Genomic DNA, 27,638 nt, shown 5'->3' with positions numbered 1-27,638 from the left:
TCTTCTCCCCTGCTGCCAATCTAGCCGTATGACTCTTGCTTGACCCATAGACTTTGAAGCGCTCAGAATCAGCTGGCATAAAAAACATGTATAAGACAACAATGCATTTCAAGGAAAGGTCAAATGTGCAAATAGAAAGGAAATTGACCACATTACCTATCTCTTGCTTTTGCTTGAAAAACTCCAAAGCCGATCCACCCATTCTAGAACCCGACGATGAGTCACCAACAAGGGCGTGCAGCAGATCCAAAATGGACCTGTTGATCCTAGCATCAAGTAGAGTGTACTTGATATATTGCCAAAGTCTCTGGATGAGGTTTGTTGTGTCGACATTGCCATGTGGAAACATGCGACCAAACTTGGGCCATCTTGCACGCCAAATACAATCTTTCCCACACCATCCATTGGTAACGTATCGGACCACGTTTGGATGAGCGGAATAATGATGAAGCAATTGCTCAAACATATCATCAAACTGCGACTCTGTAGGGCAATGCATAAGATTGGACAAAGAGGCATACACATGATCGCGCTCATCTGTAGGGACCTTGATTCACGCAAGAGCATGTAAAGTACTCACTGTCAAGCTCATGGAACTCACAAAAAGGCAATGCTTAAAAGTAAAATGGTATTGAAAAGGTGTACCTGTGGCAAGAGATTTTCAACCCATGCTTTCTTTGTGTGGAACCAGCATAGAATAATATGGCATGCTCGTTGACGTTTGTTGCCACCAAGGTAGTCAGTGGTCCAATAATGAGGGTCTTCCAGAACAACCTTCGAGAGCGCCTCCAGCTCTGGCTGGGACTTATCAATCACCAGGGCAGCAGGGCGAATATCTCCCATCCTAGAGAGGACTAGTCTCATGGTGATTTGCAAAGCCATAATCTCTTGGTTTGACCAATTGTCACTAGTGCATAGCATAAACCAAATAGGGATACCCACCCCATGTTGGTTTGGTAAAACCGCCGCATAAAGCGGAAGACCAAACACATTGGTCTTGAATGTGCTGTCGATTGCCCAAGCATTGTTCTTTGAGAACCTCTTACTCATTTGCAACATCCATTCGTCCTGGACTATTAGTACGAATGGTTTGTCCTTGTCCTCTATGGCATGAGGATTGTATGGTTGGCAATAGAGTACCTAAAAGACCATGTAGATGATAGTATCAAATAGATGTACTAATTTTCGCAGCTTATAAACATTTATGAGAATATGTCAAATACCTTGTTTTGATCTCGTAGACGGAGAGCCTCCAAATACATTGCCATCCAATCATCCTTCGAAAGTTTGCCTGCAGCAGGACGACACGTAGAACATTGACGCTCAAAGCAACCTAATACCATAGACAAAGGCTTAGAAGGTAGCATACCTTCAGTTCGAATTTGATATAATAGTGTCTGTACCTCCCTTGGTATCATGAAGAACCTATAAATGACACGATCCAATGGAGAGGCATTTTTCAAATGAAACCGCTCCTTGCTAAGGCTCATCTTCGCGACGTGCCGACATGTCCCAACGTCAAACAGGTCATCCTTGCAACAATCAATCACAGTTGGATGCACCGGCAAGTGATACAAGTCGGCACGAGATCGAGGTACATGACCCTCGTGTGGTCCATGGACTCGTATAGTGACATCATGAGATCGTCTTTGTACTCGATTTGCATCTTGAAAGGGCAACCACATTTCTTCGACGTTCGCAACCTGCGGATTTGGGAGCCCTTTCGAGTTGCTCTACCACTGCGATGACATGCATATTCCACTATTGTCTTCCCTAAACCATGCTTTTTGGTTGAGCGGACCTTGCCCAACCTAACATTGTGTTCAAGCATGATTTCTTGAAGCCTCCGCTCAACAAGAGATCTATCTACAGTAAACTCCAAGATGGGTGCTCTTCTTTCTTGAACCTTCCCATGAACGAACAATGGGCCTTTATAACCATGGGGCCTTGTAAACACCTTGCAAGTACACCCACTGATGAGATCTCTCACATACGCAAGAGGAATGCCATGCCTTCTCAAGTTAGTACACCACGTGGATTTGATGGAATCAATTGTGACATTGATACCCTCGTGAGCACCTGTAACCTTGTTTATGTGATTTTCAAGGAATATGCTCTCCCACTCCTCTATACATGCAATGCGCAATGATGGCTCCGATTTCAAGGCCAATGTAATGTGTCCATCGCCATTTCTACCAATGCAAAGACCTTCTCTGATTCTTCTCCACTTCTTCAAGTCGAGCAACTCCCTCCTGTGGAGTTGCTTGAGCACCTCCAATGTGATGACCTTCTGCCCGCTCAAATCACTGACCATCAAGCTGTAAGTCTCTCTATTAAAAGAGTTCGATGAGGTATAGGTAGTTGGGCTTGGTGCATTGATAGTGATTTCTTGTGGTGTCGAATCATTGTCTCCACTTAAGAAATCAAGCATCTCAACCTCGTCGCTTGATGATCCATCTAATGTCTCTTCATCCGTGTCGAGATCATCGATCTCAATGTCGCTTTCCATAATCCATGCGTGTTGACTACATACGTATATATCACCAAAACATCATTCCAATGTCACAATGCATCCAATGCAAATATGAGAGGAAGAAAGAGAGAGAGATATGCACCTTGTAGTGGAAGTCATGACCAAGAAATCGTAATATGAACCTCAAACCTTTGTTCCAATGATCTCGCGAGCTTGTATGCGCTTGGAATATGGGCATCCAACCTCCGTTCACAACAGCACACGAATGCGCCCTGCGTGCAGGATTTTCCTGTGGGTAATACCGAGAGCTTTTCGGCTTTCGGTACCAGGTCAACACAGTTTACTTCAATGGCTGGGTTTACTTTAATGGCTGGGTTTACTTGTAGTCCACGATTCAAAAATACGTATTAGAGATAGTGGGCCCCGCAGAATCTACTATCTCTTGCTGCCAGCCCATGCAATCAATTTCAACGACTGGCGGTGCATTTATAGTCCTGGATGGGTTTACTTTTGCATGTGGCAGTGAACATCCCCGAATTTTGAGACGCAGTTGCTCCGTCAGATCCAAGTTTCCGGCTGGTTGGGTTTCTATTTGCTGGTTGGGTTTTGTTAAGCTGGTTGGGTTTACTTCTGCATAAAGTAGCGGCTCTGATGCGAGCCTTTTTTCAGGGTCAAGAGGAGCCGTTGATCCCAACTCCCCGAGGTCATAAAGACCCCGTGGGAGATAGTGCTGAGGGGGGGCGATGGCAACGGATGGCAGCAGGTGGACTACAAAACTGACGTCAAGCAGCAACAGCGGGCAGGTCCCCAACAAGTGATGCTCAAGTCTACAGGTTGCACGTTGGCTGTGGGATGTGGAGGGACCTAGCAGAATTTGGGCAGTGCTGGCTGGAGGCCAAAGGCTCGAGCAGTGAAGGACACGGATGGGTGAAGAAGATGGCGGCACAAAGTGCAATCGCCAATGACGCTTGAACCAGCATGGTGGCAATGGCTCATCGAGCAGCCGGCCGAGCAGGAGCTCAGTGGCGATGGCTGGTGGTGAATGACCACAAATGATGGTGAGGGCCATGAACGAAAGCCACTCTGATACCACTGTTGGCCCAGACATGGAGTAATTGTGCAATTAACTTAATGGAAAATGAATGAGAATGAAAGAATTAAAGAGCTTTGGAAGAGTGGGCAGCACACTCTCTACTCAACTGGTTAAACTTTGTTATCTTTCCAAACAGCCAAATATCAGGTGTTCCACTCTCAAGGTACGAATATGTTTTTGTCAAAACACCTACTTAGGCAATCTCTCCATGTCTAAAGCTCAAGTAAAAACCATTTTTCCTATGATCTTTTTAGTACTGTGGAACCCATACTTTGAGGCTACCAATGGCAAACTCTCAATAAAAGCAGTTATCAATAAGCGAAAGTGTTATCCCTTCCTTCAATGGACAAGCAGATCACAATCCTGGTACTTGTGATAGATTTAGTTGAGCCTGAAAGGTAGCACTTACAGTCCACAGATTTTAGAAGAAGATGATAACTCAGTCAAGGCTCCACTTCACTTGGTATCGGTGCAGTTCCTAGATACACATACTGCAGTTCATCCTTCCATACCTGTATCATTAAGTATCAGTAACACCAATTTAATTGTTTGAAACAAAAATTAAAAGTTAGAGCATCTTTCAGAAAATTGCCTCATGCCGGAATGCCACACGCACACGGGGCACATTTGTTTTATGCACATCATTCCCATCTGGACCTCTTTTGTAGTAGTTATTGCCAAGCCAATGTGACTGCAAATGGCACCTTTTGAATCTTAGAAAGATGCCAACAATAAAGTCACTAAAATTTTCTCAAATCACAGAAGTCACCTTCAAAGCATGTATGAAACCTGACTGGTAGACTGAGTTGCGAGCAATTTCACACAGATCACAAGGAGACAACTTCCAAACCTGTCACCCGCAACACACCACAATGCATCAAGCTCAGAGAATGTTCAACAAAATACCAAGGTGTTTTAAGTATGATAAGTATATGTGCCTGTGTTTCAGTTAATCAAGAGACCTGATGTGTCAAATATTTTATTCAAGTTGGAATTCTTTACATACAGTGAGGATATTTTCCACAATACTTTATTGATATATTAATTATGTGCTTTTATATCACATAAAGATTTTTCCAAAGGTCATGTCCCTTGGCTTTCAATGCCAGAGTTCACAATACTAAACGTCCAGAACGCTAGATCAAATTAATATTTAGTAAAACAACCGAAAGTTGTACCTGTGCAGCAACACTATATTCTTCAACAAGAGGCTCTTTGGTCAAATGAATCTGTAGAGGATCATCCGTGGAAAGAGAAACATTGAGTCCCCTGGAAAAGAACATTGGGAACGGGTTCCGGTGATAATCAAGAAAGAGTGAGTTGTTGCTCAAGGGAGACATGCATAAACCAATCTGCACACAAGGATCATATTAACATATTGATCTTGATCATACTTGATCAGCTGAGAGAGAAACACCTTTACAGAAATGCAACCACCTGAGCCAAGTAATACAGATATTGTAAACCAGGAGATTTTCGCAGATTGTTTCCATGAGCTATATTGTGCGAAAGAAGAAAAGTGGCTGCCAGATGATCTAAATCACCAGCCTGCACATTCACAACCTTCCTTAAAGTTCCTGATAAAATAATACACAAAATGCAGAGAAACTACACATGTGGGCGCATAAAAATGCACATTGTACATGCCAAATGTGCATATTCCCAGCACTGAACCTTGATTAAATTCTAGGCAAGCTCTAGAAACATTTTCATGCATGAATGCATGCGAACATCAAAAACTGAAAAAGAAAGAGAGGAGAAAGGCCAGGGCTGTGAGGGGTAACTTCTTTTTTTTTTGTTTCTTTTTAGTTGGTGGGGTAGGTGATTTTGTTCAGTGCAAATGTGGGTGTTGTTGGGTTGGTTTAACTACCTCTCCTGAATGAGGTCGAAATTTGATGGTGGACAATCCTTTGGATTCGCGAAGCTTTCACAACAGTACAAGTGTTAGAGATGTCCAAAGACTCCTCCCATTACAAAAGTGGAAAGATATCAGTTTCTACCTTATTTAAAGTATATAGATTTGCATAAATATAATATGCATAATAGGAGAATGCCGGATTGAATATTATGTCCCATTTATGAGGGGGTTGCATGTGCTTTGTAGGCCGACGTTCAGGCTTGCTCTCATCATCTACCAAGTCAAAGCCAACCACCTGTGCACAGTTCCAGATATAAATTTCTATTTCAAGACATACTCTTCATATTAACTAAGACCAAGCAAGTCTATTCAATCCAGTCTTAGAGTTACCTGCTTGAGAAAAACATGTAGCTGAGGATGAGATCCAGGATCAATGGTTACCTCAAATAGAGGAATAAAAACATTATCCAACATATTCTGAAATGAGTGAGCTATGCCCATTTCTTTGTACACATTGTATAACCTTGGAAGCTGCCGTAAAGTCCATTGTAAATTGGCGCCTCTCTCTCTCTCTCTCTCTCTCCAAATGAGTAATTATGTTAATCACATGAGGCATACAAGAGTCACAGCAAAGAAAAAGAAGAAACTGCTGTATGCCAAGCAACTAAGTCCTCCCTAAGGAGAAGGCCAGCATGCTGAATAAGATCCAATTGCCAATGGAGAAGACCCTTCTCTCATTTCACACAGTCTACTTCTCTCTACTCTCGTCACATAGTCTTCATTGTCAAATAGTTTGTTTCTGCTTCTCTCTCACAGCAGCACACATGTATTGTCCATCCCTGCCCGACCATGGCAACCAGGTGACTGCACTGTGGGACAGTGAGAAAACAGGCAGTAACCAGATTTCAGAGATATGACAGGGTTTCCCAAGAAAGGCAAGGTATCTCCACCATCTGGAAGGGACACAAGAAGGGAGAAGAGTGACAAATATTCTGTCATTTGGAGCAGCATTGATAAAGTGAAGGATTTCCAAACATAGAAGGGCATGGAGGCACTCCGAGATGTCTGCAAAATGCAAGATCATGATGTGGAAAATGTTAAAAGAAATGATAACAGCAATGTGCGTGAGGCTATCCAGCAAATCAGGGAGGAGATGATTAAGAAGATGCAAGAATGGAAGAGAGAAATATATGAGGAGATTAAAGCACACTTCGCCTCTTGGAATCCAGACACTGAATCTTCCCTTCAAGAAAGAAATAGGAAAATCGAAAAGCTTCAGCATGAGATCACTGACTATCAGAACCAGCTTGGCCTCCTTAAGCAGAGGAAGGGGAAATCACCCCCACAAAGTACAAACTGAAATTAATGAGCTGAAAACACACACGATGAAGGAAACTAATACATGGGCAGCCATAGTGAAACAACCACAAGCTGAAGCAGCTGAAAACTCCAAATGGATCAAAGTGGCAAAGAAGACCCCAATGAAGAAGGACAAGTTCATGAATGCAGCACTTGAAGAGGAGAAGAGAAGGAAAATTAGAGCTTTACACATCTAGGTGGTTGGATGGAAAGAGGGAGACAAGTCTCTAGAAGATGCCAAGAGCATATATAGAAAAATGGGAGTAGAGGACCCCTCCACTGCAGAAAACACATGGCAAGTAGGTGAGAACCTAGAAAAGGATCGGTGGTTTATCCTCAAAGTTGCTGACTTGGAGACACAACAAGCCTTCCTCTCCAAGAGGAAGGCTCTTAAAGGGGAAAAAGTCTATCTTGAGGATGATCTCACACCACCCTAGGTAGCCCACCGCCGGGAATGCATGCCATAGATTATGGAGGCTCACAAAGTGGGTAAACAGGCAGTATTGAGACAGACACATCATTATCAGAAATAGGCACCAATGACTGGGCACGGCCTATGAGACACACCTAAGGTTTGCTATGTGGAACTGTAATGCCATGAGGTTTTTCTTTTTTTCTTTTTTCTTTTTTGCAAATAAAGTGTGGCTAATTATATTACTTCAGAAAAAAACTGAATACAAGGAAGTGCTTATGCTCAACAGACTAGCTGGAGCTGATGCAGAGTCACAAATATATCAAGTATACAAGCCTCTCAGGGTGGTCTAAGGGGGATGGGGGCAAGAAGCCATGGAGGGGGGATGTATCGCCATCTGGGGCTGCCTTCCTCCATCACGAATAACAGGTCCTGGCCGCCCCAAGTGCGCATGAAATGAAAACGGAGCTCCTGCTGAGCTCGAGCCTCGCCCTGCACCTGGTCCCATCGGCCGCGGAGAGAGTGGATGATGGAGATCCAAAGCTCTGCTAAAGCCGCCTGTGTTGAAAGTCTCTCCCCACCAAAAACCTCTTGACACCGCACCTTCCAGATATGCCATCCAGTAAGACTCCCTATGATCTCCCATACCTCAGAGAGGTATGTTGTGGACTCCAGTACCTGGCAAATGGGTAGAGCCTCCAAACCGACCACTACACACGACCCTACCTCAATAATGAATATCGTGTCCTACATCCCAGCCTCATACAGAAGGTGACGACCCTGGCTAATTGCCTGCCAGCAAAAAGCTCCCCATGAGATATATCCAAGGCTGGGTGCTATACAATGGAGAATGCGGCATGCTCCTCTCCACATGAGCTGCGCCACCTCACACGACCAAAAGACTGGCTTGGGGACTCCAGAGGTGGTTATGCAGCGTTTACAACCACCCTCTTGCATTTGGGCTAACCAACTTCCACCGCCAGGCCTCCATGTGCCACCAACCATAAGAAATACGATACTCTCCTCGGCCTCCAGCTAGCCCATAGGCTGCGCCAGAAGGTCCGTCGGAAAGCCTCCATGATGTTGTGCTCCACCCAATACCTACTACACGACGGTGCCCAATCCATGTCCTCCTGCATTAGTATGTGTCTGTCGATCCTGGCTGTGTACTCCAAGAACCTCGGTGGTTTCTTGGCAACCGCAGTGGCCAGCCATAGCCACTCTTCCGGATCCCAGTCCAACTCATCAAGTGGCCTGCCCTCCCAAATCCAGAGGCGCCACTCCCTGAGCTCCTCCCAGAAGACATAGGTATCTAGCCGCCATGTCTTCCCCTGAAGGCCAACCACCTGAATCCTCCTCCATGAAAGGACAAATGTCCCCTCATCCTGCTGCCCTCTGTCAAGGGCCAAACACCCCTCCTCCTGCGCACGGTGAAGAAAGTACCATGTGGCGCACTGCCCACTCTACCTGCCACCTGTAGGGGGTACCTGCCAGTGAAAACCTAGCAGCCCATACCTCCCCGGACTCTACCAGCTCTCGTATCGAGGAGGCAAGCCACTCCTGAGGTATTGTTGCGTCTATCTCCCTTCTCCTCAACTCAACTCCTCTCTGGCAGCTTGATGCTCGCTGCAACACCTCCTCGTCCACCATCCTATACACCTCCCATCATGTCCTAATGGTACGGGCCAGGCCGGCCTCCCAACTAGCCCACTGGATGTGGGGGCGCTCGCCAATCTGTACCCCATCCCGACCACTGACCTGAGGGTTCCAAATCACCGGCGGGGGGGGTGATGACCTGGGCCATCGTGAAGATCCATCTCAGGGACGGCCTCCAATCACTGCCAAGCCTCAATCTACAATCCTAGAGACCCTCCTGTAATAGGACCTTCCAGGTCTGTCCTAGTGTAAGGCTACAAACTACTAGCTTGCCCAAGAGGGCCATACTCTAATACTCTGGGTCTATGATACCCAACCCTCCTGTAATAGGACCTTCCAGGTCTGTCCTAGTGTAAGGCTACAAACTACTAGCTTGCCCAAGAGGGCCATACTCTAATACTCTGGGTCTATGATACCCAACCCTCCCTTTGACCGATGTCAGACGATGGTCGCCCACGCCACCTTGTCCCGGGAATCCCTGGAACCGTCTGACCCAGCCCAAAGTTCTATACTAGCCGGCGAAGTTGAACTACACAAGACGAGAAGAAGCACCAACATGAGGCGATATACCAAGCCATCACTAGGAGGACCTGGTTAACCACTAGGGCTAGACCTACTAGGGAAAGGCGACCAGTACTCCAATAGGTCACCTTCCTCTAAATAGAGTCAAGGATTTGAAGAAACTATTGAGCGGGAGTGATGTCGAATCCCACTTAGAACCCTAGGTAACGAACAATCTCCCCTCTACACACCCATCTAAATCCCAAGTGGACGCCCCACTTCGTGCTAGAATCCGGGTCTGCAAGGAAACCAACCGACTTTCGCCAATTGATTTTCGCTCCTACTACAGTACAGAATACCTCGAGAGTCAATCTCGCTCTCTCCAACATCAACTCATCGTCCTCTATGTAGAGTGGTATATCATCTGCATACTCTGAGTCTAACAACACTGTCTCCTCTTCTCTGTAAGTCGAAGGCCTCGTAACCCGCTCACACGTGACCTGAGGAAGTGAGACATCGCCTCTACTAAGAGAAAAAACAGGTATGAGGCCAAGAGGCAGCCTTGCCAGACCAATCTCTCCAGCCGAACCTCCTCCCCTTGCCTACTACCTATGAGAATCCTGCTAGTAGCTGATCTGTAAAGTGTGGAGACCCCGCAGATCCATGCCTGGGGGAAGCCCAACCTCACCATGGTACCCTCTAAGAAGTCCCAGCCCACCCTATCATAGGCTTTCTCGAAGTCCACGAGTAGTACAGCCAGTCCCTAACCATGATGCTGGGCCCACTCTGTTGCCTCAAAGAAGGTAAAGACATTGTATAGGATGCTCCTATCCAAGACAAAGCCTGTTTATGTGTCATGAATGATGTTTGGAAGCACAGGGCGGCGTCGCCTATCAATTATCTTTGCCAATGCCTTATAGGCCACTGACAATAAGGTGATCGGCCTCCACTGGGATAGCTCCAACCAGTATCACCCTTTGGGGAGGAGACTGATAAGACCTGCCGAGAGACTCCCTTGCATCTGTCTTGAAGTAAAAATCTCCTGGAAAGCCATTAGTAAGGGGTCCTTCACCACCTCCCAAAAGGTAGTGAAGAAGGCCTTAGAGAGGCCATCCTCTCCCATGCATTTCTGCCCGTCCTGTGTATGGAAAGCCTCCTCTAGTTCCTTCTCTGTGAAAGGGGCTACGAGAGAGCGTCCCATCTCCTCTGTGAAAAGGGACGGGATGTGATTCCAGACCTGCTGTCTACATCGTTGTTCTCTAGCTGAGGCTCTCTCTTGCTGGAAGAGGCGTCTAGAGTAGTCGGTGGCAATCTCCATCACCTCGTCTTGGCTAGAACAAGTCCTCCCATACTAATCCCGAAGGCTACGTATCCGGTATCCTAAGGTGCAGGGCTGGTGCACCTGGAAGAACTCCTTGCACGTCGTGTCTCCCTTCCGCGCTCAACAGGTTGCTGAGGTGCAGAATGAGAACTCCGAGCGCCTGTCCTCTAGGCCGGTGATGGCTGCTGGTGCGCGCATCTCCTGTGCGTGGAGGATGGGATCCCCTGGAGCCTCCTGTAGTAATCTCTGCATGGCTGCTAGGTCCCGCCGGAGTGCTCTCTCCTCCTCCCAGCTCTCCTACCTGGCCTGTAAGGGCTGCCTCCCGGTAGATAATGCTCGACTCGGCTAGGACCTCTGCCACCTCCCCTGCGATCCGATCCCTCCTGCCCCACTCCCTAATCCAAATCTGCTCAATCTGTCTCTTCACCTCCTTGCTCCTATAAATCAAGTCAAGGATCCGACAGGATCGTGTGTCTAGTAGGGCAGATGGTGGGGGATCAAGTGTCAAGAGAACCGGACAATGATCCAAACAAAGTGGTACCCGCCAACTACCCTACCTGGCCTCTCCAAGAGCATCCCCACTCTCCCACATAGAACCTGTCCAACTGCTCCAACAAGACTCCACCTAGGCGCCTGTATCCCCAAGAGAAGTCCATCGACCTCTCCCTCCTGTGGAAAGCTGGGTCTCTCCAACCATCACATGCTCCTACTACCCATAGAAAGACCTCTCATGCCTCCTGCTCCTCTCCAATCATGCCTTGGTAGTTTTGGCCTCTGCCCTACTAGTTCTCTAAGGCCTCCAAGTTGTTGAAATCTCCTCCCAATCCAGGAGTCCACCTCTGGGAGACCTGCTCCGATCTCCACCCAGAACCTACTGCATGCTCTAACCTCAGTGGAGGCATAGACATTGAGGACTCCAAGGCAAGAGTCCCCAATATCCAATCTAATCCATAGAACCCTCCCTGCCACTATTGTCCTGTGATCTCGTACACAGGCGGTGAGACTCGGGCAAATAGAGGTGCATACGCCTCCACTCCTGCCATGGCCACCGATGGCGTGCTCCTAGTAAGTGTGTGAACTGCCCGAAAGTACCTTCCCTACCTGCTGGGCTTAGGTACGAGTGAGCTTGTGCTCTTGTAGAAGTAAGATGTCAATCCATCCGATAAGGGCAGGCTGCAGCTCCTGCCGAACAATCAACTTCTTGGAACCACCTACTCCACTATAGTGGAGGCTATTCACATTCCAGGATGCAAGATGTAAACTCATAGGGAAACTTGTGACTGACCGAACAAGCATCTATTCGGTGTGGAAGCTGCTAATGAAGACGAGGAGCTATGAGGCATGCCGATATGCTTCGTTTCCGGCCTAGACGGTGAACTCCATTCCCCCATGGTAGCCCTCAGGTGGACTAGGGGGGTGATGGAAGTGCCTGGTGATACCACCAGGGCATCTATCAACCAAGTTGAGAGGCGAGACTCTGTACATTGGTAGAAGTGAGCCGCTTGAGCCAGGGGGCACTCAATCACATGCATCGGAGCTCTCCACTGCAGAGGGGCTTGAAAGATAATGCTCAGATGTGGGACCTCGGCCCTAGCCCACCAGTTAATGTCCATCATACAACCTAGCCAGTGTTGGGAGAAAAGTACCAGTCCACCTTCTCCCATCCACTGGGAGATGCGATCTTCCACGTAGCTCTTCACCTCCTCTATCTGTGTCGTCGTCCAATCTCCTATGTGAGAGGTCTGAAGAAAAAAGGCGTAGTTTGGTCCATCCGATGGTGCTACTAAATGGACCTTGCTGCTCCTTGACTTGCGTATCACGAAGATTCCCACCCCAACAATAGTGGGAACTCTCCGCGCTCCGCAACTCTCAGGTAATACCACGGCCCACTGCGAAAAAACTCTTGTGGTAGCAACTGCACCTGTCTCGGGAAAATGTGATAGGCATCGTGGATGGATAAGCTGGTAGTTGTGCAGGGACACCTATATCTAGGTGGGGATCAAGGGGGGTGATCGGCGGGGGTGACAGTTGGGGGGGGGGATTTGAGAGGTGGTGGGGTGGTCGGGGGAACCCGCCGGGTGTGGGGGGGGCCGATAGCTCTGGAAGGGGGGGGGGGGGGGGGGGAAGAGAGAGGGAAACCGTGGGAAGGGGAGGGGGAAAGGGGGGTTGGGGGATGTGGGCCCTCGGGGGAGGTGGCCTATGACACCTCCATAGGGGGTGGATGCATAGGCCTGTGGTCTTGCCAGGTGGGGCAAGGAGGGGGACGCAAGGTGTTCTGCCGGGGAGGGATGCTCGCCCTCCTACTCCCTGCTGTCATGGTTGTGTCTGAGGAGCTAACTACGGCCCCCCCTGCCGTCTCTCTCTATGTCTTCTCTGGATCCATGTGAAGCCGTGTGCGTCCACCTATGGGCCTGTCGGTGAAGCCACCTTGGCTCCGAAGCGCATACAATCTATTGCCTAATGCCCAAATTCATGGCAACGTATGCACTGCCCTGGCTGCCTAGTCACAATAACCTGCTGCCTAAAAGTGACCACCTGCCTTAATCTCCAGAAGCTGTGGTATATCATTTGTCTCTTTCACTACCACTTGTGCCTTCAGGACTCCTGCTGCTATCACCTGTCTGCGAAGGAGGCGGGAAGGACAATGCCGAAGAGCTGTCCGAAGTCCTTCATTAGCTAGCGATACTCTACCGCCAGTCCAGGGAAGAATAGGGTGACCGAATGTCTGAGAGACCTGTTGTGGAGTGCGAATGTCTCCATTGTGAAGCAATTGTACCAGGAAACTATGTAGATGACCCCCTTCGTGGAAGCATAGGGTAAATTGGCCACTAGCTCACGGGCTGCATGTGCTGAAGTGAGTCGTACCATGAAGATCCCTTGTCCCATGAGAATCATCTCCACGATCTGCATAGTGTAGAGTGAAGCCAATCCCGAAGCTGGGCCCTAGATGGGGACTGTCCTACGACTTGACTGAAGATCGTTGTTTCTTTTAGCTCCAGCTTTGTGGCACGGACTGCTAAGAGTTGTTCCTCAAAAAGGACGAAGCGCAAGGTGTTTGATTGGGGGGCACTCGCAGAATGCCCCGGTGTCTGGCCAAAGGTTTCCATTGTGTGTCCCTACTGAGAATGTGCCAATCACACCATTGAACTGCCAGAGGGAGGGGAAGTGTTGCTGTAGATGGAGAAAGCAACGGGCCCGCGGGGGGGGGGGGGGGGGGGGGGGATGGTTTTTTGTTTTTTGATGATGAGGAAGGTACCGGGCACCACGAACGATATCATCAAGCTAGAGCCGCATGGATGAGGGGCATGGAGCTGCAGGGTGAAGGAGACGGGGAACAACACGCGGGGGGGGGGGGGGGGGGGGGGGGAGGGGATGGTGGTGATGGTCGTGGAGCAAAGCTGGGGGGAGGTACTTCAATGGCACTAATGTCTGGTAAGGGGGAGAGAGATAGTGCGCCGCGGAAGGGACAGGCGGGCGAAATGGGTGGGTTGCGGTGGCTAATCGACGTTCACCGACGGGAGAGAGGGGAGGTAGCGGGGGGCATGCGCGATGGCAGGTCAGCAGTGATGAGCGACGAAGCTTTTGAATCTAGTTTGGGATTATGGCCTCTTGATTGGTTATGTAATGCCATGAGGATTGATACAGGGCTATTCTAGAAGACCTTCACTGACAGGGACATCATCTTGTATACAGAGACACACCAAAGCCCAAGCACACATTTACCAGGGGTGAGAGGCTACAAATGGGAGACGACATGCCAACCTGGAACCCGAACACGAGGGGGGACCAAAGGGTCTGAGGCAGAGGTTGTATTGTACAAGGAGGAGCTACAACATATTGTGTAGGTCATGCAAATGAATGAGGAGGCTCGCTTCATGTGGATCCGGATACATATAGATCACTCCCATGACATATACATTGCAGTGTGCTAACTTGCTCCGATAAATTCCCATATGCACCGCAGGGAGGAGAGTCACCATATTTACCACTATATGAGGATATTATGCATTATTCTACCATAGGAGATGTCTTGTTGGTTGGGGATTTCAATGCTCACATAGCACAGAGACATGTCCCCTTCTTTGAGAGTGAGCACCACATACACAGGAGAGAGCACCAAAGGACATGGGACTCATCCGAACATCATAGTATACAGCCAAGTGCACAACCTATGGTGACTACCTCCTAGCCTTGGGAGGTGCACATGGATTAGCCATCCTTAACGGCTTGGCTAGATGGCCAAGATCAAATACTCTCACATGCTTGACACATAAGCTTGCATCCAAATGTACAAGAGGAGGCCCCTCAGGAGGATCTATATAGAGACTAGGAGCAAGCACAATAGACTATCTTTTAGGGCCCTTATCTCTCATCCACAATATATTGTCTTTCAGAGTCTCCCCTCATCCACTAGCAGTCGCAACCGACCATGCTTATCTACAGTTTACCATCACCTATAGACATGATGTGATCCCTTTTCTAAGCAAGCACCACAAATTCTCCAAATATCACTTCACCAAATTGACAGCAATGGCTTACTCCGATCATCTCTATTGGAGTTTGCAAGAGATGGATACTCATACACCCACGGATGAGTTTACAACACAGCTTGCTAAAGCATTTCACACCTCAGTTCTATTAAAACAGAGAGCGCGAGGATCGAGACATGCAATGCTTTTTCACAGCAGAGAGACACACAGAGAGTGTAGAGTAGAGAGGAGAGTGAGCACGGCATTCTTGGGTACAATGATGAGTGTACCTTTTTAGGTTTTTAGATAGATATATATATATATGAAAGTACAAATGTGCTAAGGGTGTGTTCACACCCGTGCACATATAAAAGATACGATGGCCCTTTATTCCCAACCTCCCACCTAAAGGCAATATGCCTTAAGAGGAGAAAAGAATCAAGCTAATCTACGTATGTACAAAGCTAAAATACATATATCTATCCAACTCCCATCATCTGTCGACAATGAGCAAACCGCTCTGTTGTGTAATATATTAAATAAATTAAAGGGAACTTTTTTTTCCGCCCTCATGGCGGCGCATGTGCTGTGCCGGACGCCGCGAAAGCTACGTGTATCGATTTGGAATAGAGGGGAGGGGGGGCCAGCAAGCTCCTCACTGGAGCTTGCTCAGGGCCCTCTCCATGCTTACTGACAGGCAAGGGGGGGAGGATTCCCTCCCCTCCCCTATATAAAGAGGAGAGGGCCGTAGTTGTGGAGCAGGAAGAAGGCAGTGATAATCGGGAGCTGCCGTTTGAGAAAAGAAGGAAGCCAGGGTGCTGCCAGGCCAAGGAAGGGATGGGAAGGCGACAGAAAGAAATGACTGCGCCAGGCCGTGCTTGGTCAGAGCTGGAGGCCGTTGAGTGTCGGGCTGCACCAGCTACCACTGATTGGAGAAGCTGCCGCCTGAAGAGACTGAGACACCGATGCCATCGTCATGCACCACCAAATTGCAAATCGATTGGTCTACGTCCACGTAGGTACTCCACGCCCCCAGAAGCTTCTCAGAAGCTTCTTGAGAAGCTTCTAAGGGCTCTTCCAAGCCCCCCTTCCCTTGGAGGTTTCCCGCACAAAAATTTCTTACAACAATCATTTAAGCCCCCTTCCTATACCTTCAAATTTTCCCCTCTCCTGGGTTTATCTTCTTAAAGGCCCTTTCACTCCTTGTGCTAACCTATAAACCCCTTGTATTACCTTCATCTTTTCCCCCTTGGACCCCAATTCAAACCATCATCATGGGCCCCGGTTGTTGTTCCGTGAGGAGTAGAGAGGAATAAGGTGGAAGAAGATAAAGAAGGTAAGAAAGAAGGAATAGAGAGAGGAAGAAGGGTAAAAAGGAAGGAAAAAAGAGGAGTGAAGGAGGAGTAGGGAAGGAGAAGAAAAAAGTAAAGGAAGTGCAAGGAAAGAGAGTAATTTCCTTCTATACCTTTTACCCCAAGCCCAAAGCTCTCCAAGGGTTCATGTGGTTGCAAAACCACACTCACCCATAAATTTTTTGCCAAGTATAGACCCTATAGGGCCTTCATAGGCTTTGTAAATCTTTCCCTCTCCGAAGAATCTAAGAATCTAAAGGTCCTATCATTCCTTCTCGTGATCAACCGTTTTAACAACACCTTGCCTCGAAAGAGAGACGGTGGAAATCCAGAAGGAGGAGTAAAAGCTACCTTCACATTCGAACTACGATGCCGCCTAAGAAAGTCCAAGAAGTAGCTGCGGGAGGTTCATCTCCCGGTATCCATGTGGATATCTCACCCCAAAACCAGGTTTTTCTTCTTGGCTTTAATTCGGTTTTAAGTCAATCATGCAAAGAGAAATTGTTAGGGATAGGATATATTTGTCCGAGTTATTAGTAATAAAGGAGTTTAGCTTAATTGAATGAATGATAATGTATAGAACATAGTTTCCTTCAAATAGCATCATGCATTATAAATTACGAGCAAGATTATCTATTTACTATAGTAGTATATTTCAGATAAATCCTGAAGGTATAGAAATTGTATCTTGCACCATTAGTCATATTCCTTTTTGCAACGAATCATTGTAAATGATTAAATTCATGAAAGGTTCTTTTTGTTGCTCAAATTACTAGGAAGTCATTATTGCTAATTGCACATCTTAGCAAGGGAAATAATTGTTAATTGCATGAGTTCGTCTGCAAAGAAAAAAAGGATGATTAAATTGAATTGTACCGACTGAAAAATCAATTGTCACAAGGATAACAAAACCGTGACGAGGTGATCAATATTACCTTCCGAAAGATAACCAAACCAATCTAAACTTAGAAATACCATGCCCGAAAAAAATAGGCCTTGGAAATGATTTAAAGACCAAAGAAACGTTTATACCTTAAGCAATTGACTACTTTCCTTATTGTAGGGTCAATAAATTAGTAAAGATAAAGAACTAGGGTATGTCCCTGAGGTTCTTAAAAAAGAGACCTAGGTCCGATATACGTCAGCTTAAAGGATCTAAAACGGATTATTCCATCGCAGGACTTGCGCAGCAAGTACGAAATCATTTAGTCTTGTGATTAATTCATAAGGAGAAAGGGTAAATACCCTCAACAAGGATGGCAGATCCCTACGCAAGTTATCTTGCAAAAGGACGTATTTTTGGATATCCTTCTAAATAAGAAAAGTTGTAAACCAGAAACTAGAGTATCTAAGGAACTTTAGGGTTGACCAAGTTGGGTTAATAAGGTACGCCCTACACCGGAATGTAAAGGATCTTGCTAATTTACAAGACACCTTGGGAACGAGTGCTGATACACTCAAAAGGAAAGAACACTTCCTTAGCAGTTTGCCAAACAACACGGTTGATTAATGGAAATGTTTGTGCTTGCTAGAGATTTTAGAGCTCTGTTTGAATTATGAATTACAAATTAAATGAACATCTATACTTTAGGTTAAAGGCCTGAAGGGAGAGGCAGTTTCAGTTATCCCCGACTGCCTGCCTAACCCTAACCAAGGGGGTTGTTGACCGCGTCGGAAATGTGGACCGAACCCGCCGCGAGAGGTCTCTCCGTTGAGCTCTACTTGGAGCAGGAGGACGCTTGGGTGCCAGGGGGGGCTCTGGCCGTAAATCCCTCGCCTTCCGGGTCCTGCGCAAGAGGCTAACGTGACTCGGGATTGGATCTCGAGGCCCGCATACTAGTTTACGGGCGGAAGCTTGGAATAGTGATCCCTGCGGATTACTGGATAGCCTTCGGGCGGATTATGGACAAGCCTACGGGCGGAACCCATTGTATTTCAAACATAAAATGATGAAATGTTAATAAAGAACTTGCTTGATATTGTTTTTCTATGTCACGTAATAAGATTACATGAAGGAACCAGTGCTTAATGGTTTAATTAAAGAAGCTGATTGTTATATGTGAAATCAATGTGTTAGATAATTACATAACTAAAAACAAACCGAGGAAAGTGCGAAGGATGGGCCATGGGTCCGTCCTACGGTTGGGTGGTCCCGGTTAGCCGGGAACTTTTCTCAAAGAACAGCAAGATAATCGTCAAAGAAAACGAATAACGGATGCAATGACCTAGAGTTATGTCTTATCCGATTTACGCTGTTTTAGGGGAACGGAATGGGACTATGCCTTATGGCAGAGAGGTTGAGCTTTGCATCCCTCTCGTTTCCCATTCTCCTTGAACCAAGTGCAACGTGAATCCGCTTCGGACTTGGCGTTTCTGCGTAAAGTAGTTCGCTCGGGTCCGCAAATCCCGTAACATTCCATGGGAGTGCCGGGGGGAGCTTTCTAGACATCCTTTCCGATGGACTGCTAAGACGTGTCCTGGATGATACTAAGGGGACACGTTACAGTTGGTATCAGAGCCGACCAGTCACGAAATTGCTAATATAAAGTCTCAAAAAAATGAAGTAAAGAAATTGTTGATGTCCAAACATTTCCTTACCTTCAATACTGTCTTGCAAAGTTACGAAGCGTGGAACAAGTTTTTGGTATTTCGGGTCATATTTATGACTGCAATGCATTCTCCGTTTTACAGACAAAGAATTGGGATGATGAACATCCTGGAGCAGATTTATAATCCATCACCTTTGTACATAGAACGAAGATGGACGGGGTCTTCAGGAATCTACTATATAGCCACCCACCCGTTTGCTTATCTACAGACCAACCTAAAGAGGATCAAGTGGTTGAAAGACTTGAAAGTCGTGAAGCTGTTCGTTTTTTTGGAAGCTCACGTAAATTCGACTTTACATATTCAAGGTCGAAGGGTTGAGATGAACTCATATGTATATGAGGAAGTAACTCGTGTAATCCCAGCCGACAGGATTAAAGTGTTGGGCCGCCATGAGAAGTATGGATTCCAACGGAAAGGGTATCCTGAACTTCCAATGACTTATCGATTCCTAAAGATCCATGACCCAAAACCCTACTATTACTCAGTTCCTGTAGACAAAAGCAATGCAAACGTTGTTCTCCCCAAACTGAATGTAACAATTGGATTATCATTACATGAAACGTTGTATTCGAAAAGGCTATGCCCATGTAAATACAAATAAAGACTTCTTTTTATCAATATCTGGCTGTGCATAAGAGTTGCATAAGGAGGTCAAACTTGGTTTGAATACAGGTTATAGTGCATCTCAGAGTAGAGACATTGTGTTATACTCTAGCCATCGTGGTAGAGGATTTAGAGGTCGTGGTTCATTTCGAGGTCGTGGTGACACTCGTAATGCTTATGGACAGCAGCAGCAACAGCAGGGTAATTGGCATGGTGCAAATACACAAGGCCAGCCTGGATCTGGCGGGTTTAGAGGCAGAGGGGATATCACCCCGCGGTAGAGGTGGTGGATCTGGTTCATGGCAGTCATTTGATCAGTCCAACAGGGAGTACATTGACTCTGGAGCATCAAACCACATGACACCGCATGTAGACCATATCTTGATGATTTCGTGCTTGTCTTTTTCGATGACACTTTAGTCTATTCTAAACAGGAAGAAGATCATGAACCTCAACTTCGGATTGTCCTTGAGACAATGAGGTCACATAAGCTGTATGCAAAAATGAAGAAGTGTGCATACTTCAAGCGTCAGATTGAATATCTAGGATTCATAGTGTCATCAGAAGGAATATCAATAGACCCGCCCAAGGTCAGAGATGTGCTTGAATGGCCAATACCAGTATCCGTCAAAGAGATACATAGCTTTCTGGGATTGACAGGATGGTATAGGGTCTTCATCAAAAACTATGCTTTGATTGCAGTACCTCTTACAGACTTACTAAAGAAGCAGACTTCCATTACATGGTCAACTTCCGAACAAAATAGCTTCGACAAATTGAAGCAAAGTTTGGTATCAGCACCTATTCTAAAACTTCCTGACCTCAATAAGGAGTTCGAGGTAGTAACTGATGCTAGCATTCTTGCCTTGGGTGTGTGTACTTATGCAGGAAGGTCATCCAATAGCATACTCTTCAAGGAAATTGAAGAGTCATGAAAAGAATTATGCCACGCATGATCTGGAATTACTAGCTGTCATCCATGCTCTAAAGCTTTGGAGACACTACCTGTTGGGTAACAAGTTTACTCTAGTAACCGATCATAAGAGTCTCAAATGGATTTTTACCCAGAACAAGCTCAACATGAGGCAACGTCGGTGGATTGAAGTATTGGAGGAATATGATTTTGAAATCAAGTACCGACCAGGGAAGGAGAATGTAGTTGCCGATGCACTCAGTCGCAAGGCATTCCTAAATTCCCTAATCTTGCAGAATCCATCAACGGCTAGATCTCTGGCTACAAAAGTATCTATGTGAAACAACCCTATACTTGAACTAGCTAGAGAGGAAGCATGCCATGATTTGGCCTACCAAACAATGCTAAAGGAAATATCTACCAAGGTGCAGATTCAAAAGTTGCAAGCTAAGTATCAGGAATTTTCCATTCATAATGGACTTGTCTACTACAGAACAAGGCTGTGTATACTAGCAAGCCAGTCACTTAAGCAGAAGATAATATGGGAAGCTCATGATTCCCCTTTCGCAGGACATCCTGGCTATGCTAAGACTCTTAATGCAGTTAGAAAAAGCTACCATTGGGAGAGGCTTAAAGGTGACATTCTCAAATATGTCACTGAGTGTTTGTCTTGCCAACGTATCAAAGCCGAACATGTCATGATGCCAGGGAAACTGCAACCCCTTGAGATTCCTCAAATGAAATGGGAATTCATCAGTATGGATTTTGTTGTAGGCTTACCCCAAGTCCAGGGAGGATACAATTCCATTATGGTTGTGGTTGACATGCTTACCAAGGTTGCACACCTGATTCCAGTAAAGACAAACTATAAAGCCTCCGACATTGCAAGATTGTTTATCAAAGAGATATTCAAGCTACATGGGTTACCTAGAAGAATCATTACTGATCGAGATTCTCTCTTCACATCACACTTCTGGAGAGCTATCTTTGAAGCTATTGGGACTCAACTCTGTTTTAGCACCGCCTACCATCCCAAAACGGATGGCCAAACAGAGCAAGTAAATCAAATCATCGAAGATATGCTTAGGGCATACTGTTGTCGAGAGCTGAAGAGGTGGATTCAATACTTGCCATTAGTTGAATTTGCCTACAATGCTTCTTACAAGCAGACCATTCAGATGACCCCTTATCAGGCATTATATGGTCATGATTGTCGAAGTCCTCTAAACTTTTCTGATCCAACCCTAAGGGTTGAAGCCTCAAGGCAGATGTTGGAAGAGATGGATGATCAAATAAAGTCAATAAGACAAGACATACAAGCAGCCAAGGATAGACAAAAGGCATACGCAGATTTGAAACGCCAAGAAAGAGTTTTCCAAGAAGGAGACATGGTCTTCATTCGTGTACGCCCTAAAAAGAGTTCTCTATCCCTAGGAGAGTGCAAGAAGCTAAGTCCAAGGTATTGTGGGCCGTACAAAATTCTCAAATGCCTAGGACCCAATGCTTTTAGATTGCAACTCCCTGAGAACGTAAAGATTCACAATGTATTCCATATCAGTCTATTGAAAAAATATGTACCCAACTCTAACCATGTACTTGATGACCAACAAATTGTAATGCCTAATCAAGGAGTCCTTGAACTAAGGCCGGATAGGATCTTAGATGTTAGGCAGAGACAGTTAAGATCTAGAACCTTGAGAGAATGCCTCGTCCAGTGGAAAGATTATCCCGAGGATGCCACTTGGGTAGATGAAGGTACTCTCAACCATCAATATCCCCAGTTTATCTCGAGATGAGGACATCTTGATTCTTCTAAGGGGGAGAGAATGCAATATATTAAATAAATTAAAGGGAACTTTTTTTTCCGCCCTCATGGCGGCGCATGTGCTGTGCCAGACGCCGCGAAAGCTACGTGTATCGATTTGGAATAGAGGGGAGGGGGGGCCAGCAAGCTCCTCGCTGGAGCTTGCTCAGGGCCCTCTCCATGCTTACTGACAGGCAAGGGGGGGAGGATTCCCTCCCCTCCCCTATATAAAGAGGAGAGGGCCGTAGTTGTGGAGCAGGAAGAAGGCAGTGATAATCGGGAGCTGCTGTTTGAGAAAAGAAGGAAGCCAGGGTGCTGCCAGGCCAAGGAAGGGATGGGAAGGCGACAGAAAGAAATGACTGCGCCAGGCCGTGCTTGGTCAGAGCTGGAGGCCGTTGAGTGTCGGGCTGCACCAGCTACCACTGATTGGAGAAGCTGCCTCCTGAAGAGACTGAGCCACCGATGCCATCGTCAGGCGCCACCAAGTTGCAAATCGATTGGTCTACGTCCACGTAGGTACTCCACGCCCCCAGAAGCTTCTCAGAAGCTTCTTGAGAAGCTTCTAAGGGCTCTTCCAAGCCCCCCTTCCCTTGGAGGTTTCCCGCACAAAAATTTCTTACAACAATCATTTAAGCCCCCTTCCTATACCTTCAAATTTTCCCCTCTCCCGGGTTTATCTTCTTAAAGGCCCTTTCACTCCCTGTGCTAACCTATAAACCCCTTGTATTACCTTCATCTTTTCCCCCTTGGACCCCAATTCAAACCATCATCATGGGCCCCGGTTGTTGTTCCGTGAGGAGTAGAGAGGAATAAGGTGGAAGAAGATAAAGAAGGTAAGAAAGAAGGAATAGAGGGAGGAAGAAGGGTAAAAAGGAAGGAAAAAAGAGGAGTGAAGGAGGAGGAGTAGGGAAGGAGAAGAAAAAAGTAAAGGAAGTGCAAGGAAAGAGAGTAATTTCCTTCTATACCTTTTACCCCAAGCCCAAAGCTCTCCAAGGGTTCATGTGGTTGCAAAACCACACTCACCTATAAACTTTTTGCCAAGTATAGACCCTATAGGGCCTTCATAGGCTTTGTAAATCTTTCCCTCTCCAAAGAATCTAAGAATCTAAAGGTTCTATCATTCCTTCTCGTGATCAACCATTTTAACAACACCTTGCCTCGAAAGAGAGACGGTGGAAATCCAGAAGGAGGAGTAAAAGCTACCTTCACATTCGAACTACGATGCCGCCTAAGAAAGTCCAAGAAGTAGCTGCGGGAGGTTCATCTCCCGGTATCCATGTGGATATCTCACCCCAAAACAAGGTTTTTCTTCTTGGCTTTAATTCGGTTTTAAATCAATCATGCAAAGAGAAATTGTTAGGGATAGGATATATTTGTCCGAGTTATTAGTAATAAAGGAGTTTAGCTTAATTGAATGAATGATAATGTATAAAACATAGTTTCCTTCAAATAGCATCATGAATTATAAATTACAAGCAAGATTATCTATTTACTATAGTAGTATATTTCAGATAAATCCTGAAGGTATAGAAATTGTATCTTGCACCATTAGTCCTATTCCTTTTTGCAACGAATCATTGTAAATGATTAAATTCATGTAAGGTTCTTTTCGTTGCTCAAATTACTAGGAAGTCATTATTGCTAATTGCACATCTTAGCAAGGGAAATGATTGTTAATTGCATGAGTTCGTCTGCAAAGAAAAAAAGGATGATTAAATTGAATTGTACCGACTGAAAAATCAATTGTCACAAGGATAACAAAACCGTAACGAGGTGATCAATATTACCTTTCGAAAGATAACCAAACCAATCTAAACTTAGAAATACCATGCCCGAAAAAAATAGGCCTTGGAAATGATTTAAAGACCAAAGAAACGTTTATACCTTAAGCACTTGACTACTTTCCTTATTGTAGGGTCAATAAATTAGTAAAGATAAAGAACTAGGGTATGTCCTTGAGGTTCTTAAAAAAGAGACCTAGGTCCGACATACGTCAACTTAAAGGATCTAAAACGGATTATTCCATCGCAGGACTTGCACAGCAAGTACGAAATCATTTAGTCTTGTGATTGATTCACAAGGAGAAAGGGTAAATACCCTCAACCAGGATGGCAGATTCCTACGCAAGTTATCTTGCAAAAGGACGTATTTTTGGATATTCTTCTAAATAAGGAAAGTTGTAAACCGGAAACTAGAGTATCTAAGGAACTTTAGGGTTGACCAAGTTGGGTTAATAAGGTATGCCCTACACCGGAATGTAAAGGATCTTGCCAATTTACAAGACACCTTGGGAACGAGTGCTGATACACTCAAAAGGAAAGAACACTTCCTTAGCAGTTTGCCAAACAACACGGTTGATTAATGGAAATGTTTGTGCTTGCTAGAGATTTTAGAGCTCTGTTTGAATTATGAATTACAAATTAAATGAATACCTATACTTTAGGTTAAAGGCCTGAAGGGAGAGGCAGTTTCAGTTACCCCCGACTGCCTGCCTAACCCTAACCAAGGGGGTTGTTGACCGCGCCGGGAATATGGACCGAACCCGCCGCGAGAGGTCTCTCGGTTGAGCTCTACTTGGAGCAGGAGGACGCTTGGGTGCCAGGGGGGGCTCTGGCCGTAAATCCCTCGCCTTCCGGGTCCTGCGCAAGAGGCTAACGTGACTCGGGATTGGATCTCGAGGCCCGTATACTAGTTTACGGGCGGAAACTTGGAATAGTGATCCCTGCGGATTACTGGATAGCCTTCGGGCGGATTATGGACAAGCCTACGGGCGGAACCCATTGTATTTCAAACATAAAATAATGAAATGTTAATAAAGAACTTGCTTGATATTGTTTTTCTATGTCACGTGATAAGATTACGTGAAGGAACCAGTGCTTAATGGTTTAATTAAAGAAGCTGATTGTTATATGTCAAATCAATGTGTTAGATAATTACATAACTAAAAACAAACCGAGGAAAGTGCGGAGGATGGGCCATGGGTCCGTCCTACGGTTGGGTGGTCCCGGTTAGCCGGGAACTTTTCTCAAAGAACAGCAGGATGATCGTCAAAGAAAACGAATAACGGATGCAATGACCTAGAGTTATGTCTTACCCGATTTACGCTGTTTTAGGGAAACGGAATGGGACTATGCCTTATGGCAGAGAGGTTGAGCTTTGCATCCCTCTCGTTTCCCATTCTCCTTGAACCAAGTGCAACGTGAATCCGCTTCGGACCTGGTATTTCTGCGTAAAGTAGTTCGCTCGGGTCCGACGCTAGTTGCTGTTAGTTAATGACCAGTCAGGAAAACCCTAATTCCGGTCGATCCTAAGTAGGAACGGCCAGAATACTTCCACTACGTGGCAGACACGGGAAGATCTAGATCGCAAATCCCGTAACATTCCATGGGAGTGCCGGGCGGAGCTTTCTAGACATCCTTTCCGATGGACTGCTAAGACGTGTCCTGGATGATACTAAGGGGATACGTTACATGTTGGAAGACCCTTCGTGAGAAGATCTGCAAGATTATCATCTGTATGCACTTTGACAAGCTCAATGCTCTTGCTGTCAAGTACATCTCTAATGAAGTGATACTTACCTGTATGTGCTTTGTCTTTGCATGAAAGACGGGATTCCATGCTAGCATGATAGCACTCTGACTATCACAATGGAGAACAGGTAACTCTGTAATTCCAAGCTCTCCCACCAGATGTGAAAGCCATAAAGCCTCCTTGCATGCCTCAGTGACAGCCACATACTCTGCCTCTGTAGTAGACAATGCAACACACTTTTGTAGCCTGGAGATCCAAGAGATTGCTCCTCCTGTGAAGGTAAACACATACCCAGAAGTGGACTTTCTACAATCCGCATGACCAGCATAGTCTGCATCCGTAAAGCCAACGATGCTTTTTACCAGGGTTTGCCATGTATCTGCTAACCACTCCCACTACAAAGGCAATGTCAGGACGTGTAGCAACCATAGCATACATCAAACTGCCAACAGTTGAAGCATATGGTAACTTGGCCATTTCAACCTGAGCCACATTGTTTGCACCAGGAACAAATCTATCAGGTTGTCTAGTAGCCCTAGACGATATCCTAACCCAATGATCATTGTTTGCTAGTTGTTGAGCCTGCAAATTTCCATTTTCAGCTTGCTGTCCTGGCATTTCAGCTTGCAAATCAGCATTCACAGCTTGCTTTCTTGGTTGTTCCTGCACATCTAGTGGCTTATTATTATGGGCAATAGCTGGCTGATCATTGCCAGCATTATTTTCTACATTTGCAGATTCATTTACAGCAAGTATTTGCTGTTGTACAACAGGCACATTTTGCTATCCAAAATGTATTTCTTCCCGGAATACAATCCTACAGACCTCCTCAGTCTTTTCGGGTTGTTTATGCATGCGATCTTCCCGGAAGATAACATCATTGCTACATACTACTTTCCTTGTCTCGGGATCTCATAATCTATACCCCATTTCACCTTCATCACCATATCCTAGGAAAATACATTTACAAGACTTTGGCTCAATTTTGCTGCGTTTTTCTTTACGTATGTGCATAAATGCTTCGCAACCAAACAGTTTCAAGTGTGTATACGAAGGTGGCTTGCCCGACCACGCTTCTTGGGGAACTCCCCCTTCCCCCCCCCCCCCACAACGACTTGTTTGGTGATCGATTAATTAAGTGTATGGCTGTTATAACAGCCTCTACCTAAAATCCATGGGGTAATGCAACATGAGACAAGCATCGTACGAACCTTATCCTGTATGGTCTGATTCATACGCTCTGCAACTCCATTTTTGGGTGGATTATGAGGGGCAGTGAGCTCCCTCTTTATCCCTTTGCCGTCACAAAATGCCTAAAAGGCCTTGGACACATATTCCCCACCATTGTTAGAGCGAAGACACTTAAGTGTCTTATCAATCTGATTCTCAACCAATGCCAAGAATTTTTGAACTTGTCAAGCACTTCATCCTTGCTACGAATAGGGTAAACCCATACCTTCTGTGTAGCATCATCAACAAAGGTGACATAATATTTCTTTCCCCCTAAAGATAACTTTGGCATCTGACATACATCGGAATGTACTAACTCTAGAGGAGAAGATTTCAACGAAAGAGACTTCTTATGAGACGTGTGTGCATGTTTACCATAAACATAGTGATCACAATGCTCAAAAACAGCATAACGAAGACAAGACAAGTAACCCAAACGAGAAAGCACTTTCA

The 27,638-nt window shown here is 45.9% G+C and overlaps 1 protein-coding gene across 4 annotated transcripts in view; it reads right to left on the bottom strand.

Moving 5' to 3' along the window:
• LOC148033545 (putative AMP deaminase) overlaps positions 1-27,638 on the bottom strand; it is a 174,917-nt gene that overhangs the window by 25,573 nt on the left and 121,706 nt on the right. For all 4 annotated transcript variants that reach the window (XM_087681488.1, XM_087681491.1, XM_087681492.1 and 1 more), the window contains 8 exons: positions 5,815-5,955; positions 5,567-5,719; positions 5,437-5,490; positions 5,004-5,114; positions 4,745-4,918; positions 4,336-4,416; positions 4,159-4,257; positions 3,976-4,078 (listed from right to left, as the gene is read on the bottom strand). In XM_087681488.1, the coding sequence (XP_087537614.1) occupies positions 4,010-4,078; positions 4,159-4,257; positions 4,336-4,416; positions 4,745-4,918; positions 5,004-5,114; positions 5,437-5,490; positions 5,567-5,719; positions 5,815-5,955 (882 nt within the window). In that variant the 3' untranslated portion in view covers positions 3,976-4,009. The remainder of the gene's footprint in view (positions 1-3,975; positions 4,079-4,158; positions 4,258-4,335; positions 4,417-4,744; positions 4,919-5,003; positions 5,115-5,436; positions 5,491-5,566; positions 5,720-5,814; positions 5,956-27,638) is intronic.

Source organism: Lygodium microphyllum, chromosome 7 (genome assembly GCF_053477565.2).
Source record: "Lygodium microphyllum isolate KBCC chromosome 7, Lygodium_microphyllum_v1.1.10, whole genome shotgun sequence".
Classification (NCBI taxonomy): Eukaryota; Viridiplantae; Streptophyta; class Polypodiopsida; order Schizaeales; family Lygodiaceae; genus Lygodium; species Lygodium microphyllum.
Note: the sequence above shows the minus strand (reverse complement) of the source record. Positions and strands in the feature narration are given on the sequence as shown.